Source organism: Anopheles merus, chromosome X (genome assembly GCF_017562075.2).
Source record: "Anopheles merus strain MAF chromosome X, AmerM5.1, whole genome shotgun sequence".
Lineage (NCBI taxonomy): Eukaryota > Metazoa > Arthropoda > Insecta > Diptera > Culicidae > Anopheles > Anopheles merus.
In genome coordinates this window covers 7,813,952-7,834,960 of record NC_054081.1, presented here as the reverse complement: position 1 = coordinate 7,834,960, position 21,009 = coordinate 7,813,952, and the positions used below count along the sequence as shown (strand labels likewise).

General features: G+C 44.9%; 1 protein-coding gene across 4 annotated transcripts in view; it reads left to right on the top strand.

Annotated features, from left to right (window-relative positions):
* Window positions 1-21,009, top strand: part of LOC121598408 (teneurin-a) — a 38,027-nt gene that overhangs the window by 7,619 nt on the left and 9,399 nt on the right. Inside the window, exons 3-16 of one of the 4 annotated variants that reach the window (XM_041925218.1) lie at window positions 1,535-1,786; window positions 2,569-2,675; window positions 2,760-3,833; window positions 3,915-4,109; window positions 6,249-6,458; window positions 6,550-6,735; window positions 6,829-6,975; window positions 7,106-7,313; window positions 11,789-11,815; window positions 17,499-17,618; window positions 17,696-17,795; window positions 17,973-18,040; window positions 18,119-18,311; window positions 18,397-19,784. In XM_041925218.1, coding sequence (XP_041781152.1) covers window positions 1,535-1,786; window positions 2,569-2,675; window positions 2,760-3,833; window positions 3,915-4,109; window positions 6,249-6,458; window positions 6,550-6,735; window positions 6,829-6,975; window positions 7,106-7,313; window positions 11,789-11,815; window positions 17,499-17,618; window positions 17,696-17,795; window positions 17,973-18,040; window positions 18,119-18,311; window positions 18,397-19,784 — 4,275 coding nt within the window. The remainder of the gene's footprint in view (window positions 1-1,534; window positions 1,787-2,568; window positions 2,676-2,759; window positions 3,834-3,914; window positions 4,110-6,248; window positions 6,459-6,549; window positions 6,736-6,828; window positions 6,976-7,105; window positions 7,314-11,788; window positions 11,816-17,498; window positions 17,619-17,695; window positions 17,796-17,972; window positions 18,041-18,118; window positions 18,312-18,396; window positions 19,785-21,009) is intronic. The other 3 variants (XM_041925236.1, XM_041925228.1, XM_041925247.1) reach the window with 3 other exon arrangements.

Below are 21,009 nucleotides of genomic sequence, written 5' to 3'. Positions count from 1 at the left end.
GCCACAGCATGTCGTTGGCAAATGGATGAGCAAAAAAAAAAAAAAAACAATACAAAAAGGAAAAGGTGTACCATAAGGATACGTTGAATAGGAGAATGAGAGGGTTTCCTTTTGGCCGATAGTTTTGGTAGGCTTTCGCATTGTCCTCGGTACACGGGTACGCATAGCCATCAAGCCATCAAGAATTTATTCACAAGTGCGATGGCACGGTTAGGTTTTACACAAGTAGCTTTTGCTACACACGACAATTACGCTTCAGGACGAAAGCCGATAGCCTTTGTGGTACGATGTTTGTGGGTGCAACCTCTAAAATGGCTTCGCAATGATTGACTTGCTGGTCAATCGGATCGGGAGCAGTGCTGCAAAATGTCACTGTCAATGTGCTAAACAATCCGGACTGAAACAAACTACTTGTTAGCGTCATGTACTCAATAATGATAATCAGAGGTGATGCTCAAAACGATTGGTGTGACTAATGCATGTTTCGTGACATTTTTGCAACCAACGTCACTATGTCATGACTTTTTTTTACTGTGATCAGTTCTTCAAAATGTCACTGACATAGTCATGACAAATTCCGACTGAAGCTAAAATAATGTCAGCGTCACAACCTCTACTGTGATGATCAGAGGTGAGACTCACCAACAGTTGGTGCGACCATCACATGCTTGGGGACTTCTCTTCAGTCAGTCATTTGTTTTCGTGTCGTGATGATCACCGACAGCAAATGTCATGACCAAGTGAGTGACCAAGAATTGAGCGCTAAACAAAATGTCATCAAGCATGTGGACCAAGTCCACCAACTGTTTGAGTCTCACCTCTGATCATCTCAGTTGTGAACGTGAGCTGATTTGAGCTTCGTTTCAGTCATGTGTGTAGGTAACTGAAACCAGTGGCATTTGGCAGCACTGTTCACAGCCAGAAAAAATGATTATGCTTGCGCCGGCATTAAGCTGAGCGTGATTCAAGCTCTCGCACGTCACGTTCGGCATGTCATGACACACTTTCATCGAGTATCAGCAATATGTTCATTGATTTCGGTGGTGATTATCGCATGATTCTCATAACATTGTGCAACACTGGTCGGGAGCATTTTGGCACAACTGCCAATGCACTCCGCAAGCATCAAGCATGCTGGCCAATGGGTGCTAAAATTACATCAGCACAAAGAATGATCTCGATGATAGTAAAGCAGATCAAATGCATTGGAGCGGCGTGTTTTAAGCCTTTGCTCCTTTGTGTAAAACGACCCACAGAGTCGTCCACTTAGCTCGCCAACCGTTGCTGCCTTTGCTCCAGCTGCACTCGGAATAGATGTAGCTTCATTTAACTCGTGTCTTGCGTCCTCGGAGCGAGGGTCATCGCGCCCAAAGATTTGCGGTTAACGAGCCTATTCGCCCCGGGAGGTTGCGGTTTTTCCCGGTTGGCGTGTACACGTACCCCGTCCCCGAAAGTTGCACTGGATTGTTAACTGATTATTCCATCCACTTGTCTCCCGTCTGTCGTTCTTGTGCTGCCCCCTCGCCCCCACCAGACTACAATCAGCGGCGCAGCTGCAGCAGCAACAGCAGCAGCAGCAGCACCAGCATCAGCAGCAGCACCAGCAGCACCAGCAGCTCCAGTCGCAGCAGCAACCGATACCGCAGCTGGCACAATCCATGACTAATACGCACATCACCACCGGCTCCCGGCTGGGCGGCTCGTCCTCCCTGGTGATGCCCGTGTTTCCACTCCGAACGGGCGGTACCGCCCACACGCCCCATTACTCACCTTACTCGCCATCAAGGTAATTGCAACGCGCAGCGACCGCACGGGGTGGCCTGCAGGGGGGAACAGACACAGTCTACATGGCTACGCTAATGATGATTGCTTGCGGGGGAGGGAGGGAATGCATTATAATTCAACTAATAGTTGGCGCTTTGCACTGCTTTTTCAATTTGCTAGATTGTGTCTCACTATCTCTCCCTTCAATGGTGTTTTTTTTTTGTTTCTTCCTCCTTCTCCTCCCCGACTGTTCTGCGTGTCTGTTTGCATTTGTGTGCTTCTCGCATTTCTATGTTGCTTGCATATTCCTATCAGCTTTGCGGGGGTCGTTTGGCCAAATTGTGAAATGTTTGGTCTTGGTTTGCTTTTATTTCATACCGCTTTTTCCTTTCTTTTTGCGCGGGGGTGTGCGTTGTAACAAAATTATAGTATTTTGTTTGTGTGTGAACTTTGGCATCTTATTATTTCTTTTTCCACTAAACAAGCCACCCTTTCACTAACTTGCATTTTATTGTTCTGTTTTGCGTTTTGTCACTTGCTCTGTCAAATGTTTTTGGAGTTACTTACTGTTTTGGCTTGTTCGTTTTTGTTCTTTTTTTGTATTTGTTTCTCCTATTACTCCACTTTGCTTGAGTGTTGTTTTATGTGTTTTGGTTTCTGTTTTGCGTTTGCTGCTAATTTTAACAAACTAAATTCTTTTCAATTTGATTTTGCTATAATTCATACATCTTTTTGAAATGTATATTCATTAATTATGATTATTTCTAATCGTTTTGCCTCTCTCTCTTGCTCTCCATCCTGTAGGTTTCGTATCGATAAAAGCTGTCAGCATCGTTGCTCCTGGAAGTGTTTTAGCATCGCCTTAATCTTGGTTACAATAATTCTGTCCGCAACACTGACGTATTTTGCAGGTAAGTGAAGGCGATTATCCCAACCATCGCAGAAAGAAAAACAATGCATCCCTGACCCCGATCCTGCCCATTTTCCCATTGCAGCAACGAGCTCGATGAAGTCCAACCTCGACTCGGCCAACTGCATACTGGTGCAGGACGTGAAGACGGGCACGGCCGTCGACCAGACCGGCACGCCGATCGATTCGTCCAACTACGGGCTGCTGTCCGGCCCGTCGACCCTGAACCCGACGGAGGAGTCCCCGATCACCAGCACGCTCGACCACAACAGCTTCTCGACGCTGGGCGGCGGGCTGGGCGGTTCGGCCGGGGCACCCGGCGGCGGCGGCAATGCCGCCCTGTCGACGTACAGCCGCCGCCCCGGCCAGGACCTAGCGCACCAGGTGCAGCAGCAGCAGCAGCAGCACCAGCAGCACCAGCAGCAGACGACGCAGCTGTACAGCACGCCACACCAGCAGAAGTGGCCCGCGATCGTGGAGCTGCGCGAGTTTAACGAGGTGCACGCGTCCACCATCGCGCCGTTCCAGTTCTGGAACGTGGAGTTCCGCAACAAGCATCCCGCCTTCATACAGTTTAACTTCACGCTGCCGTGGGGCGCCAACTTCGCCATCTACGGGCGGCGAAACGTTGGGCCGACCGTGACGCAGTACGACTTTGTCGAGTTCATCAAGGGCGGCCGGGTCGACCACAAGCTGCGGCGGAAGCGCAGCATCGGCGGCGGCGGCTTCTTCCAGAACGATCTGCTCGGTGCGCACTTCGACGGCAGCGTGCCGGAGGAAAACTCGTCCGCGTTCGAGACGATCCGGCACAACCAGTACGCGTTCGCGGACCTGCCGCTGGACGAGGTGGAGAAGCACATCATCTCGAAGCGGTCGGCGGACGGGGGCGCCGCCGGGCCCGGCGGTCCGTCCTCGTCGCTGCAGAAGATCGACCTGGAGGCGATGACGGTGAACGTGACGATCCTGCAGTACCTCGACATTGGCCGCTGGTACCTGTCGGTGTACAACGACGAGCTGCTGCCGCACACGGTTTCGCTGGTGGTCGGCGAGGCCGAGGGCGTGCACACCGCCTGCCCGAGCGACTGCTCCGGGCGGGGCTCGTGCTATCTCGGCAAATGTGACTGCATCGATGGATACCAGGGCAACGATTGTTCGATTAGTGAGTGGTTTTTTAGAAACGCATCCTGCGTCGATGTAATTTTAATTCCTGTTTTTATCTCCCCCCCCCCCCCACATCCAGGCGTCTGTCCCGTGCTTTGTTCTGCCCACGGCCATTACGGTGGTGGCGTCTGTCACTGCGAGGAAGGATGGAAGGGTTCCGAGTGCGATATACCGGTGTCGGAGTGCGAGATGCCGACCTGCTCCAACCATGGTCGCTGCATCGAGGGCGACTGTCACTGCGAGCGTGGCTGGAAGGGACTGTTCTGCGAGCAACGTAAGTCGAATCTATATATCAATTTGCCGACGATACTGTTTTGTTTGTCTCGCACAAAGACATCAAGCAGGCGCAGAGTCTGTGATTAATTTCGATTTAAACGGTCTGGATGGTTGGCTTGGATGGTCGAAAGAGCCCGTCAGGTTAAATATCTGGGCGTTATTTTAGACGACAGATTATAGTTCAATATTCAACATTGGCAATATAGGCAAATTAATAGACTTCAAAATCTTATTACGCGTTCAGTTTTGGGATTTGGCCGTCGTACGCCGGCTGTTATTATGTTCGGTATTCTTCATTGGATGTCTGTATTAGTGATGGGTAAAGTTGGCAAAAATCTGGAGTTCATTTCGATCCGACTCTGATCATTTCGGAACCGACTTCGGAAGGTAGGTCCGTTCAGCATTATCCGGAGTCGTCAGGAATTTTCTATTCGCAGACGGACGACTTCGGACTAGTGATGGGTAAATACAATTTTTTTCCGGAGTCGGATCGATCCGACTCCGGCACCCCTCGGAGTCGGACTCGGAGTTGCTCCGGACTGTTTAGCGGGGGGGTGCATACGGGAAAACCCTCGGACTCATCAACTCCAAGTCCGGATCAGTCCGGATTACTCCGGATCACTCCGGATCCGGAATGACTGTCCATTATCGTTTAGACAATTCTTGATGAGCTCATTGACTTTCAAGTCGTACATCGAATATGTACGAAAACTGATCCGGACTGATCCGGACTGATCCGGAGTGATCCGGAGTTATCTGGAGTGATCCGGAGTGATCCGGAGTAATCCGGAGTGATCCGGAGTAATCCGGAGTGATCCGGAGTGATCCGGAGTATTCCGGAGTAATCCGGACTGATCCGGATTCGAATCCAGTTATGATCCGGAGCTGGAGTCATATTTTGCGCACCGGAGTCAGAGTTGATCCATGACTCCGCTCCGGATTACCCATCACTACTTCGGACGTCTCCGTACCACTCCAGATGACTCCGGACGACTGCGGATGACTCTGGACGACTCCAAACGACTCTGGACGACTCTGGACGACTCCGGACTACTCCGGTTGTCTCCAGACGACTACGTAACAACTCCGACTCTGGACGACTCAGGATGACATCGAACGACTCCCGACGACTCCGGACGACTCCGAACGACTTCGGACGACTCCGGACGACTTCGGACGACTCCTGACAACTCCGGACGACTTCGAATGACTCCGAATTCGGGTGCAACTAGGGGGTCTCATTTCGACGGTGTTGGATCGGAGTCGTCGGTGCGCTCCAGAGAGCATATCACTACTCTGTAGAGTAGAGGATTGTATATCAGACCATGACCTTCACATTTATATTTTTGGTGGATCTTTTGCCAGAGCATTTGGGGGAACGCATAGTTCGGACATCCAATGTTCATCGGTACTGTACACGCAGAGCAAATGAGGCGAGGGTACCCAACATGTACTCTCAAAGTGCCAGAAACTCTTTGTTCTTCAAGGGGATTCAATGGTACAACAGATTGCTCGGAGAAATGAAGAATCGGAGTAACTTGCCAGACTTCAAACGTAGGTGTCCGGCATATGTCTAACAAACTGTATAATGCTATATCTATGTAGAAGTCCTATGTCACTATGTAATGTACAAATGCATTTATAATAATTAGACTGATGATGATGATACGTTTTGTCTTGATATATTAAACAAATTAGAGAACAAAAATCTAAGAAAAAAACAGCATAAGTTTGAGACCGTACAAGTGTTTAGTTTTGGCGAGTTTGCTGTCTGCCCGCAGCCTGGGATTCACTCATTGATGATTGTAAGAGGCCTATTCCAGATACATTAGTTTCTCCTGCCTCGTAAGGTAGTGCCCTGGATCCGGCGTTGGTACCAGTGGAACTGACCCTATGCATGTTGCAGTTGTGTCTTGATTGTATTAGATTCTTTGGAATAGTGTCTGATGCCACCACTAGATCGTAATTTATTAATTTATTCCAAAACTACCTAAGAGTAATATTATCGTAAAGATATTTCCGTCCTTCACAAACTTTTGTTGAGCTATGATGATGATGATAAGTTCCATCCCAACATGCACGCCTGTCCGTACCGATGCTTACCATAATGAGTTTCTTCCTTTGTTTCCATGCACAGAGGATTGTATCGACCACTCCTGCTCGGGCCACGGTACGTGCGTGTCGGGCCAGTGCTTCTGTAAGGCCGGCTGGCAGGGCGACGACTGTAGCATCGTCGACCAGCAGGTGTACCAGTGTCTGCCCGGCTGCTCCGACCACGGCACGTACGATCTCGACACCGGCTCCTGCATCTGCGATCGTCACTGGACGGGAATTGACTGTTCCCAGGGTAAGTGTCAAGCGCTCTGTGCTATGTTTCTTCTCTCTCTTGCACAGCGAACTGATTCGTTCAATGCTCTCTCTCGGTCTATCTTCAACAGCTGTGTGCAGCCTGGACTGTGGCCCCAACGGTATCTGTGAGAATGGACGGTGCCGGTGCGACGACGGCTGGACGGGCAGCCTGTGCGATCAGCTGATGTGCGATCCGCGCTGCGCCGAGCACGGCCAATGCAAGAACGGTACCTGCGTGTGCTCTCAAGGATGGAACGGGCGGCACTGTACGCTGCGTAAGTATTGTGGCGCGTCGCATTTACCCTCGCGTTGATGAGCTTGCGTTTCTAATTTGCGTTGCTTTCTTCCCGTTTTGATGATCCCCGCAGCCGGTTGCGTGAACGGATGCTCCCGCCACGGCCAGTGCACGATGGAGGACGGCGAGTACAAGTGCATCTGCGTGGAAGGCTGGGCCGGCAACGACTGCTCGATCGCGCTAGAGATGAGTTGCAAAGACAATATTGACAATGACAATGGTAAAACACGTGGTGGGGTTTGTTCGGTTTGTTTTGGGCTAGAACCGACGGTTACTGTTGAAAAGGGGTTCGGGCTTTGGGGTCTTTGGGGCTTTTAATTAATCACGCTCGTCTCCGCCTCGCCTTCCAGATGGTATGACGGACTGTTCCGACAGCGAATGTTGCGTCCACTCGATCTGTGCGGAGCACATCATGTGCCTGGCGTCGAACGATCCGGTCGAGGTGCTGCTGCGCAAGCAGCCACCGTCCGTGACCGCCTCCTTCTACCAGCGCGTAAAGTTTCTGATCGAGGAAAACTCCGTTCAGTCGTACGCACACATGGACGAGTACAGCGAGAGGTAAGTGGTATCTGGCTTTGCTTTTCATCATCGTTTGCCTATCTATATGCCTCTCTCTCTCTCTCTTTCTCTATCACATATATATAATATAAATAAATACTGTTCGTATCCACGCCCGGGGGTGGTACGCCCGTTTACGATCACATCCCAGTCGTAGTGTGCGCTTAGCGTCCGCTAGGATGAGGACTGAGACCATCTATTCGAAGTGACTTTTTTTTATAATGCAAATGCATTTCGAATAGCATCTGTGTGTTGCCTCCAAAACCTTCGAAAAAAAAAAGGTTTAATTCCCCAATTTTTGTAAATGGAAACCCGTGCGTTCTTGTGCAGTTTCCCTGAAGGTGGCGCCAGTGGCGCCAATGGAGAAAAAAAAAAACAAACTAAATTGCGATAGGACTACTAACCACAGCTGTTCCACTACCAACTTCGCCCCATTGACAGTGGTTAGCGAATGAAAAGTAACGCACGACCGATTTCGTTCTATGCAAAACCGCTACAGTTGTCCACAACAATGCCTTTCCCTCAAGGCTCTCTAATGTTAAATGAAGCCAAAACAACAACAAAAAAAAAACAAACAAAAAAAGAATGCCAATAATATATATTACATAATAGAGTACCGTCAGCTATTCGAGCCTAGAATACGAGATTTGCATTGTATATGCTTCCCTACTGTTCCAAATGTCCACAGAGAAAAAAAAAACAACAACAATCCCTAGCAAATCCCATAAAAAACACGTTTATTTTTCCTTTCCCCCGTTCCCCTTTGCCGTTTGCCGGAGCCGGCGAGTGATTTGCTTCCGATTTGCAACGCCACGGTACGCCAGCCCGCCCTCCGCCCCGACAAAACCCTGTTCCGCGGGGTCTGCGGGGGGGAGGAGCCGAGGGTGTGCGAATTTCGGGTGCGAAGCGGCGTCAGCACATTAATCGTCGGCCGGTCGGCTGCGGCAAAGATTGTGTTTCGTCTAATGTTGTTCATCAACCTAACCTTGTGTGTGTCTTTTGAAACTCCCCCCCAAATTCTTGATTGTTCATGTGTGTGATTCCCCATTACCAAACCCTTTTCTCAAGTAAACTCAAGCAAACAACCAACCAAACAAACAACAATAACCGAAACAAAAAAAAAATACATTACAACAACTACCAGAAAATTAACGCAAGTAAAATCGGAATAATTTTCAGTCACAGTTTTCTATTATCTCTAGGGCGTGTTTATACTTGTATTGTTTTTTTTGTGTTCATTTGCAACAGTTCAGGTCAACTGTTTATTTTTTTTCTACCGGAAAGTGTGAAGAAGTGTGTGTTTTTTATGTTTTCGTTTTTTGGTTTTTTGTTGTTGATGTTAGAAGTTTCTGTTCTGAACTTTCGTTTCGTTGTCGCTTTTCTATTCTGAGATGCGTTCCCGTGTTCATCCTTGATTTAAATTGTTGTGATTGCGTTCCGTTTCACCTTTGTTATTAACGTGTTTTGTTTTTGTATTACTTTTTTTTCGTTTTTTTCGTTGTTTATGGAATTAACACTAAACGGAAAAAAGGCGTATTAGCCTAGTAGTAGTGCGAAATGGTTGCGTCGCAGTCGTCGCGATTGCGTCGCTTACCTTTTCCGGTGCTGACAGGGAAGATTCGTAAGCCACTGCTGCTACTGCTTCGTCGTTAAATGTTTTCGGTTTTTTTGTTTATTTATTTTTTTAAATTAAAAGCTTAGCTTTATTCTTCCTTCCAATATCTTTTGAGTAGTCATATGTTTGCGCTTTCGAAAGCCGCGGGTTTGAGTTGGAAAATGCAATACAGAACACTGCGAACAAAAAGTAAAAACAAAGTGAAAAAAGAGAGAGAAAAAAACAAACAAACAGTAGCGCAATTTCAACCCTCAAGTTGCGACACAAATCACTTACCAAAAACACATAAGTGTTTGCGAGGTTAAGAAATTGTTCAAATTTGAACAAAACACTAAAATGCGTATTGCGGTAAAGAGCCTTGTGTGTTTCGTTTTCGTTTCAACTTTCTGATATGTTGTTTTTGTTTAAAATATTGCTTTTCAACTCAAGTAGCAAAGGAGTAATGGGAGGATATTGAGGGAATATTGCGCGACAACCGGGAGATAATTGATGTTTATTTTTTTCTTTGAATGTCCTTAATACAGGATTGGCACTGAGACTGGTCGGTCTGAAAGGATGTCAAGATTTTGTTTCTATTTTGTTTTTGCTTGGCTTTCCCCGTTGGAGAGGAAGCTTCTCAGCCTGGTGTGCTAGGGCAAAAATTACTTATAACCCAGGCTGGACGCAAGTCTTAAAGTTGCATGCAAAATCCCCGATTGGATTGGAAATGAAATTGGTTTTAAATTTTCACGATTTAGCATTATTAAATACGTTTTACGTAATCCGTGTCCCAATCCTGCCGGTTTTTTTTACTCATTTTGCATGCAATTTCAAGACTCGCGTGCAACCTGGGTTAAACAGGGTTTTCCAGGAGTTCTCATAGCTGTGGGATACTTCCTAGACTCTTTCTTATGGGAAGTGAATCTCATGTGATGGAATTTGGACTCTGGCACTCTTTTTGGACAGGCTCCTTAAAATTCCTATTGGATTTGTCCAGCAAGGGTGCTTTAGAGCCCAATTCCTATTACGTTAAGTTAATTTCAAGTCAGAAAGAGTCAAAAAAGAGTCTTTTCAGGACTCCTGAAAAATCCTGCAAGTTCTTTTCACCCGTTTTTAAATGATAATGATTTAAGTTTATAAAATACGTTTAACGTACATCCGTGGTCCAATCCTGACGATATGTTTAGTCATTTTGCATGCAATTTCAAGACTTGCGTGCAGCCTGGGACATAAGTACTTTTTACCGAGGTGAGATTCATACATGAATAACTGGGTCCACCATTTGTTGCACTATGGATGGGAATTTGTAGATTTTTCTCGGAGCGATAGTTTTCCATTACACCTTACGGAATGGAACGTGTGATATTTTGGTATCAACAAAAAAAAATTAAAGAGAATACTTGAAACCAGCTTGAAGTCTTACGTCATAAGAAAGGCGAAACGAAACATTCTAACTCATTTTCTTTGGCACGAGTAGAAGATCCGCAAAGCATACAAACGCATCAAACAAAGACAACCAATGTAAAGTGCAAATTTAGCTACAAAAACAACAACAACAACAACAACGAAAAAAGAGAAAGAACAAAAACCCGAAAGTACAAACCGTTGCACAGCAAACAACAGTGAGTGTGTGCGTGTGTGGTTGAACAAAAAAAAAACTGACAATGTGTGAATGCTGGATGAATGAACGAGTTGTATCTGTCTAATGTTATTTGTGTTCTGTGTGTGTTGTTCGAATTATTGTGACGTTTTCTTCTGTTTTGTGTTTGTTCGTTTGTTTTTCGGTTTTGTTTTTACGTTTCTCGTTTACGTCATCTACTGTTTTCTTTTCTTCGTTTCGAAAAACAACCAAAAAAAAAGCTAGCAAAGTCGCCTAGCGATGGCCAAATAGCAGGAAGGAAACAAAAGGAGTAATGAAACAAGTACAATACTACTAACTAACTAACTACCCGCCCACCTACGCCCACCCTCTCAAATTATACAGCAAAATCCGTTGAAACAACCAAGACGAAGCTTTTTTTTCTGTTCCTAGTTTTTGAACAATGAAATCCCGTTTTTTTATTTTTATGTTTATTTAAGAAAAGCTGCTAACGCCGCTGTGCGTGTCTGTGTAGCAGTTTCACATAACCTCCTCTAAAAAAAATAAATATATTAAAACTACCCCCCCAAAACTACCCAAACATATATCCCCGTTCGGTTTATCTTTAGTTTTGGTCTTTTAGTTTCAGAACCACTTGCTTGCCTTCTTGTCGTTTTCGTCCTTCTCTTTGGAGACACATCGGTTCCGCTTTTTTTCTTTCTTTTTTTGGTGACTGGTGTGCTGGACGGAAAAGGAATTTTCTCCGCACTGAGCATAACAATGCGCGTTCAGCTTTACCTGAACATAGTCCCGTCAAAGCAAGTGGCCAAGGATGAGCAACGTGTGTTCACCCTGATCCTTCATCCCCCCCCCCCCCTTTTTCTATGAGTGTTGTTTGAAAACTGAGCCCAGAAGAAGAAGACGAAAAAGAATAAAATGAGACACAAGATCCTCATCCCGTTCCCGTTCTGTTTTGTTTTGGTTGCGTGTTTAATTCACTTTAGTCAACCTAAAATCAGTCAAACTCAGAAACCAAGCAAAGCGTAACCACTCTCTCTCTCTCTCTCTCTCACACACACACACACTCACTATCTCTCCTCCAACTGCTCAGACGTACGTAAAGAACTAATCCATAAACTTCGTTCTCCGTTCTTTTCTATTCCCCATCTCTCTTCATCCACCATTGCAAAAATGACAAAACAAAAACCAAAACAAAAACAAAAAAAACCGTCGATAATTGTTATTTGTTTGTTCCTTACGTAACAAAAAAAAAACGATACGTTATTAATTTTTAATTAAAAGTGAGTTCTGGAACTCGTTCACACCGTGGTAAGTCTTGCAAAGCCGCAGTTGCTGCTGTTCGTCTTGTTGCTGTTATTATCTTATTTAATTTCATGCCACTTTCTTTTCGTTTTGAACCGAATGTTTCAAAAGCGTTACTTGTTTTCTACCCACATTTGTTTCTGTTCGTACTCTCTTCGTATCGCCCACAAACCAAAACCAGTTGCCCGCGCTCCTCCACCCTCACGAAACACGCACAACCGGCCTTCCCGATCCATGGTTCATCTTATAATTTCTCTTGTGTTTCTGCGACTTTTTTCCCATTGCAAATCCAACATTAACAGCAAGAAAAAAAAAACACACACAACGACATCATTGCACGCATTATACATATATTATGGGTTTCAGATAACTAACAATTGTCTGTAACGGTGTCACACAGTACCGTAATGTATGTATTTTTCGTCTATACAGCAACATATAGAAGAAGAAAAAAAACATTAATTCTTGTCCATCATCCATCCACACACTCACACAAACATATACACACAGACTCATCTCCGCCCAAGCATATTCTGTTTCACATTACTTGTTCTATTATCGTTATGATTTCATAAACTCATCTGCCTTCTTAGGAAACGTTTCATGTTACCCGTTTTCTGTCCATATACGTATCTTTGGCTTTTGTTTCTGTGTGTGTTGTCCTTTTAGTCAATGTTTCTTTGGTTTTGCTAAACGTATACTGTCCACGTGATTGACATGATTCTGAAATGCCGAATGCCATGGTAGAACGAACACGATTTAATGTATAAACAAAAAAAAACCATACACCGACATTTACTATATGATATGATGCCACACTTTCTGTTCGAGCCCGGGGATTTTTTTTCGATGTGCTACTATACTATTTGTATATTTAATTCACCATCTTTACTAGTGGGGAGGGCGAATTACAACAACAATAACAACAAAAAAGGAAAAAAAAAACAACAAGAAAAACCCGGATCTTTTTATTTTAATTTAGTTTTTTTTTCTTAGTTTTTCGTCTTGTTTTTGGTTTTATGTTTTGATCTCCTTACCTTTATCTTTCTCTGTCTCTCGCTTTCTCGGTCTATTATCTCGTTCATTGATGGGTGCATTAAAAAGTGCATCTGTCTGAGCGTGTGTTACATTTGTTTAATTCTTGTTTTGTTTTCTTTGTTTTCAGTGTTTTAGTGTTTATTTTTTATGCATTTTTCTTCTTTTATCACTCATTTATGTGCAGATGCCTATTTAGAAGTTTTTTTTAATATGTTCCAAACTCGGGATTATACGTTCCATTACTTTTCTCTTCGTTTTTTTTTTAATATTATGTTTTGCTACTCTTTGTATTATTCATCGTTCATTCGTTCTACTTGTATCAGTTTTTCATTTTTGGATCCTTAAAGTTGATACCAGTTTCCCACTTCTGTATTGGTTGCACGATTTTTTTTGTTCTAGTGAAATTGAACAGAGAGAGATAAAAAAGAACAGGTTCAACACATAAAGAAGAAAATAAAGGCAAATAAGTTAGAGTAAAAAAAAAACATTAAAAAAAACATCAACCTTCGATTATACACAGAAAAGAAAAAAAAGGAAGAGAAACGAGAACTAGTTTCACGTTACTATTTATTAAACCAGCATAAATAGTTAAACTAGTTAGAGGCTTTTCCTAACTCATCCCTTCCGTGTTTCCTTAAATGTTTTCCTATCTCACCTTCCTGAACCTAAAAAAAAAAAACAAACAAACAAAAAACAACTCCTATCCATTTGTCCCTGTTCTGATTCCCCCCATTCCTCATTATTGTCTGCGTCTGTCATATGTTTCTATGTATATACCCTCCATGTGCTGCGAAATTTTGGAACATTTTAATATCCTACACTTTCCGATCTTGAAAATGCAAAGTAAAAAAAAAAATATACTTAAAACGTTAACCAAAGCAAAATATGAAGCAAACGAAAAACAAAAGCTATTTAAAATCGAACTCGTAATTCGCTAACGATTGCGAGCCAATCTGAAGTAGTTTTGTTGTGGAATGCATAAGACAACTGGAAAACTAGAGGCAAATTGTGCGACAGCTTAGTGGTGGTGTGTTGGACAGGCCCTTCGAAAATATTGTAAGACCAATAATACCCAAACCAACCCGAGCGAAAAAAGAAAAAAAAAAAACAGACACATAATTGTGACAAGAGATTGTACGCGGTGTATGTATATAAATATATTCGTTTTACGGTTCCTTATCGCTTGCCGAACTCTCCTTCATGCGGATGGGGAGAGCGGGCAACGTGCAATGATCCCGAACGTTCAGCAAATGATCGGACGGTTTACCATCATACCAATTACCCACGCGTCCTCGCGTATTTGTGATAGTAATTTTGATCGTTACGCAAATATTTGACCATTTATTACACCTCTTTCTCGCCGCTTTCTCGCTTCAAACGGTCGCGCATTAGCTAACTTTGCGTACTATATGCATATATACATAAATATCTTCTGCTTTTAGCTTGATTTTGCGCATTGTTTTTTTTCTTTTCAAAATAATTTAATTTCATACTTTAAATCCTACACATATAGCTGTATTGTTGTCGCCCGACTAGCAGAGCGAGTGGAATCAGTACATGAATGATTACTAGTAGTGCATACTTTAATCGAGGTGTTTCTATCGTATTTCTATCTAGAGCAATTGTTTTCTTTCTTTATTTTGTTTGTTCAAATAAATCCTGTTTTATTCGTTACCATTCGGGCGTAACGTTTCGTGCAAGCGTTACGTAACGTGTTAAGTAGTTCACTGAATCTGCTATCGAAAACGTTTTAGTTTTATCAGTATAATGTTTTGATCAATTTGGGATGATTAGATGACGGCGAGGGTAGTGTGGTATAGCGTTACGTAACGCGTTATATTGATATTGCACCCGGGAATGCAAAACTATACCAACAGCCGTAAACCGTTCTGTTCATTGAAAGTGGTGCAATATCTTTACGTTGCAAGAGGTGAACTTTTTCCACTATATCCTGATAGTGTATGTTGAAGACGGAAGGCACCAACAAAATCAATTCCGCTGTATGCAATGCTGAACCCTAGCGCGTTGATAGTGAATTGATAAAATGTAGCATTTTGCAATGAATCTCTAACCCTTTCTTTCCCAATTCTCACTCGCTGTTGGAAAGTGATCTGTGTATAGCAAACTTGGATTGAAGTGATTCGCGTTATTTTTTGTTGTTGCTAAATAGAATCAATCAAAATATTTAAAAAAAAATCGGAACTTTAATATAGAACTTCAATAATTGATTATTTTTGCACAAATCATTAATTCACAAAACATGTGGAGGTTTGCATCAGTAAAATGGTCATTGTAGATTGGAACACGCGTTCTTAATGCAACATTGTTATTAAGTTTATTTCTTTATACTCTTGTTTCCCAAAAAAATGCATTTTTATTGTTGTATACAAAGCTTCAATGTAAATAAGTAGAGTTTTTTTATACAATATTAAATTTGAAGAATTTGTGCCCAATGTTCTTCAGGAAAAACACCCAGCAAACAAACACCGAAACGACTGCTCTAACGATATTGCATACATTGTGTGCGACTTCCTTGCAAGTTGCTAAACGTTCGGCATTGTGACCGTCCGAGAGGGATATGTTGTGTAACGCACCGTTACGTAACGTGACGTAACATCGCCGAATTAGATATGAATGTCCATGTATTAGTGTATGCAACTGTGTGCGTGGTTTATGAGCATGAGAAGCAGAGCAGAGCCGATGCAGTGGGTAGAGGAGGGCCGAAATTAAACGGGTTTGCTCAAAGCAAAAAAAAAAAAAAACAAAACAAAAAATCGTCCGGAAAAGCGCCCGTACTTTATGTGCATTGTGGGTGCTTTGGCTTTGTTTTTTTTGTGTCGGTTTTTTTCTTGTTTTACTATTGTCTTATTTTTTGCATGCCTGTGACATTCAATGTTGAAACCTCTGAGGGGCTGTAAATGTACAATCTTTCGAAGGGTCCGTCATGCCGTCATAACCGCCACGCGCGCGCGCCAGCTACTTTTCATGTGTCTAAATTCTGAGTTTCAATGTGCATTTCAAAGGAGGAAAAACAAAAACAAAACCGTAGCTAATATAAAAATCTCGTATAGCTGAGCCACACTGTTGAGCTAGTGCAGTTTTTTTACGATGTATGATTTTGGTCTCGTCGCCGTACCAGGGGGAAAATGGGCAAGGTTCTAGCAATTGTGTATGGAGCAGCAATTTTGTTTTGTTTTAAATTTCATATGCAATTTAAAGTTTAAAAAATGCCGTTGCAACATTCAGAGCAACAAAATGTTACTTTTAGCGAACACTGTGCTGCGCCAAGGTAACGCTTCACCATTATAACGTTACCAGCCAATGTTTGCTGGGTAACGATTGCATCACCAAAGCGGCAAAGGATAACGTCACAAAATTACCGTCGGCAGTAAATCTGTATTTTGCTCCATCAAATTTGCTTTGCATTTCAAATATTACCGTAAATGATGAAAATCGATTTAGCCAAATTTATTGAAACCTTTCATGGCTTTTCGTAAGACTCAAATACTAGTTTGATACATTAGCCGATATATTTTCATCTGTCCTCAGTATCTCAGTTTTTGCCCATTTTGGAAATCTAATTTCTTCAATTGTGTTTGCTGTTTCATTGCAATTGCTAGAATGTTGCTGTTTTATGTTTTTGTATGCTCATTTGTTTTATTATTTGGGTTCCAATTTCTGATGCCAATATAATGAAGGTACACTAACATATTTATATATAAACCATATGTCTTAACAGAGTACACATTTGAATACTATATTTTAGCTACTGTATTTCTACTCATATACTTTAGCAAATAATATTTAGTCTTTTTTGTTTTGTTGTCATTGTTCTACTCTTGTCATCACTGTTTAAGAATGTTCCACTATTAATTGGTTTTCTTTTTTTCTGATATTTTTTTATTTTGTTTTTCGTTGTACTCTACGGTACCAGTTGCCAACTGTGGAATTGCTCATAGTTCTACATTTTTTGTTTAATTTCCCTCCTTTTCTTTCCTCCCCCATAATGCTCGCGTACGTCGTGTACTTTGTCTTGAACGTTGTCGAGGAAAGAATGTTTTAAGTTTGTTTTTTTTTCTTCCAATATTTAAATATTTAAAACCTTCCCCAATTGACCCTCCTGCGAGTCACGAAAGGCAGAGTCTATTGCGTTATGCGTTACGTTTGTTTTTGTTTTTCTTCTTAATTTATCTTTCCATCATTCTTCAAAACTACTCTCTATTGCGTGAATTAAAAAAAAAAAAGAAAAAAAAAACTATCCCGCAATTTACCAAAACCAACTATCGTTCATCTCTTTATCTCTCGCTCTCTCTCTCTCTTTCTCTATCTCAACGTTGTTATGTTTTACACTCATTCCGTAACCTAGTTTTTTAGTTGTTTTCCGTACGGTTAAGTTCATTTTCTTCATTCCTTTAATATGGATGTTTTCATTTCTGTTTCCTACCATCCGTTTATTTGTGTACATTGGCGTCAAATCAACGCATACTGATGGACCGTTCTCTTCTTCGTTCTTCTCTCTGCGCGCCGGCTGGCTTGCGGATATTGTTTGTGTGTGTGTGTGTCATACCCACAACAATCGAATGCGATCGTAAAATTGGAAAACCGAAAAAAAAAAACAATCATCTCCATAACGCGCTTTCGGAACGCTCAGCCGAGTGTCGGTCATGCGCGGGCAGGTGGTGACGCCGCAGGGTCTTGGCATCATCGGCATACGCGTGTCGGTGGATCGGGACTCGCGCTTTGGATTCACGCTCACCCGGCAGGGCGGATGGTAAGTAGAACGGTTACCAGCAGCGACGGAACAGCAGGATACAAACAACTCCTTTCGCTTCATTGCTTTCTTTCCAGGTTTGACGTGCTGGTGAATGGAGGTGGCGCCGTGACGCTCCAGTTTCAGCGTTCGCCGTTCCGGCCGCTTACACGCACAGTATTTGTACCCTGGAACCAAGTAAGCTAGACTATACTAGACATAAGCCCGTAGTACCGGTTTGTTTGGTTTTGGTAGTAGGTTGGGCAGTAGGGACGGGGAAAGGAGCGCTTCCCCCCAGGGAAATTTGCTCGTGACTGTGTTGGAAGGCAACCGGGCTAAGCCATTTGCTGTATTTTTGCATTTTCTTTTTCGCAGATTGTCGTCCTGCCGCCAGTTCAGATGCAGATTAACGATAATGACGAGCACGATGACATCTCCTTCATGTACGTTACACAGCCTATTTTGCTCTATTGGTGTGCTTATTATATTATCGTTTCTTTCGACCCACCCCTCCCACACAGATCGGTCCCATCCAACCTTGCGTACAGCTTCCTGAGCACATCGCACTACCGTTTCCTGGAGGATAATCCGTCGCCGATAGCCATCTGTCTCGAGCACGATCACGAGCTGTTGAGTCCCCATCTGACCAGCACCTGGATGCCGAATGGCATCGGTTCGGTTCCTGGTAAAAATTTCATCTTCGCAGAAACGCAGGTAATGTGAAGCGAGCGGCTGTATGGACGCCCCCTTTTTTTAAATCGAATTGATTGATGAACCCACTCCCTCCAAAAACCCACAGGTCGTGCAAGAGTCGCTCAAGATACCCGGGTCGGAGATACACCTGCTGTACAAATCGTCCCAAGCGTCCGGCTACCGGTCGATCGTGCGCATGCAGCTGACGCACGACCGCATCCCGGACACGCTCACGCACGTGCACGTCGGCGTCCAGATCGAGGGCTCGCTGCACGTGAAAACGTACGAGGCCGACCCGAACCTGCGGCACATCTTCGCCTGGAACAAGCGGAACGTGTTCAAGCAGAAGGTGTACGGGATCGCGATAGCCCGCATCTCGATCGGGTACGAGCACGCGACCTGCCGCGGCATCGTGTGGGAGACGCGCACGGTGAAGCTGCAGGGCTTCGACGTGGACATCTCCGACATCGGCGGCTGGGGGCTGGACATACACCATCACTACAACTTCCACGAGGGCATCCTGCAGAAGGGCGACGGGGCGACGATCCACCTGAAGGAGTTCCCGCGCATCGTGCGGGGCGTGCTGGGCGACGGGCAGCAGCGCACGCTGATGTGCCGTGACCACTGCAACGGGCTGTCGAAGAGCGGCCAGCTGCTGACGCCGGTCGCGCTAGCGTCCGGCCCGGACGGCAGCCTGTTCGTGGGCGACTTCAACCTGATCCGGCGCATCACGACCAACGGCAGCATCTTCACGATCCTGCAGCTCGACACGACGCGCGTCTCCTACCAGTACTATCTGTCGGTGTCGCCCGCCGACGGCCAGCTGTACATTTCCGACTCGGAGAAGCACAAGATACTGAAGATCGTGTCGCTGGAGAACGTGGAGGACCCGTCCTCGAACTACGACGTGATCGTGGGCAGCGGCCAGCGGTGCATCCCGGGCGACGAGCAGAACTGTGGCGACGGGGGGCCCGCCATCGAGGCGCGCCTGTCCCATCCGAAAGGGTTGGCGATAGCGGCGGACCGCACGATGTACATTGCGGACGGGACGAACATACGGGCGGTCGATCCGAAGGGTACGATCCACACGCTGATCGGGCACCACGGTCACCAAAATCGGTGGAGCCCGGTACCGTGCCGGGGGGCGGCCCGCGCGATGCAGGTGCAGCTGCAGTGGCCAACGGCGCTCGCGCTGAACCCGCTCGACGGCTCGCTCTACTTCGTGGACGACCGGCTGGTGCTGAAGCTGACCTCCGACATGAAGGTGAAGGTGATCGCCGGCATACCGCTGCACTGCAACGAGGACCATCTGGCCGGCATGAACCGGACGGCGCCGGCCGAGGAACCGCTCGGCACCGTGCTGGCGATGGCGTTCGGCCCGAACGGCGACCTGTACGTGGCCGACACCAACTCGAAGCGCATCAACACGATCAAGGTGATCGAGTCGTCCACCGGCTTCATGAAGCAGTTTGCGGGCAAAATCGACCACGGAAGGTACGGTGTAGTGTTGAAAAAAAAAGGAGGTTTTCATCGGAATCGTTCGAGCTAGCTCCGAAGTTGTTTGGAATCAATTCCAGATAGTAGGTCTGGGAGCAATTTTTGGAATCGATTCCTGAATCCGCTCCGGAATCAGTTTCCGCAATTGATTCCAGAATCGGTTTCGGAATCGGTTTCGGAATCGGCTCCGGAATCGGAATCAATTAGTGGAATCGAAATCGGCTCGAGAATCGGAATCAGTTATTGGAATCGGAATCGGTTCCGGAATCGGAATCCGTTACTGTAATCGAAATCGGCTCCAGAATCGGAATCGGCTCCGTAATCGGATTCGGCTCCAGAATCGGAATCGGTTTCTGGAATCGAAATCGGCTCCGAAATCGGAATTGGCTCCGAATCCAGAATCGACTTCGAAATTGGAATCGATTTGGGCTAGCTCGGAAGTTTTCTAAAATCGTTTCCGGATATCAGGTTCGGAATCATTGTCTGGAATCGATTGCGGAATTGGTTCCGGGATCGGTATTGGCTCCGGAATAGGAATCTGCTCCAGTATTGGCTCGGGAATCGAAACCGGTTCCGAAAGCGAAATCGTCTCCGTATTCAGAATTGGCTCCTTATAATAATAGACGCTTGGATCCAATGACGTATTGATAGTCCCAAATAATCAAAATTTACTTGTAAACGATCCATTCTCATAGAGATTGCCGGACTGATTTATTAACTAATAGAAGCTACTTATTTCAATTGAAGAACTGATTCTCATTCCGGAGCTAATTCCAATTCTGGAGTTAATTCTAATTCCTTTCCCGGAGTAAATTGTGATTCCTAGATCGATTTTGATTCTGGAGCCGATTCTGATTCCGACATCGATTCCGAATCCGGAGATCATTTCGATTCTGGATCCGATTCCGATTTCAGATTCGATTCCGATTCTGGATCCGATTCCGATTTCAGATTCGATCCCGATTCTGGATCCGATTCCGATTCTAGATCCGAATCCGTTTCTGGATCCGATTCCGATTTCAAATTCAATCCCGATTCTGGATCCGATTCCGATTCTAGATCCGATTCCGATTCTGGATCCGATTCCGATTCTGGATCCGATTCCGATTACAGATTCGATTCCGGATTCGATTCCGATTCCAAAATCGATTCCGGAGCAATTTCCTGAATCGGCTCCGGAATCAACTTTAGAAATGGCTCCGGAATCGGTCCCGGCAACGGC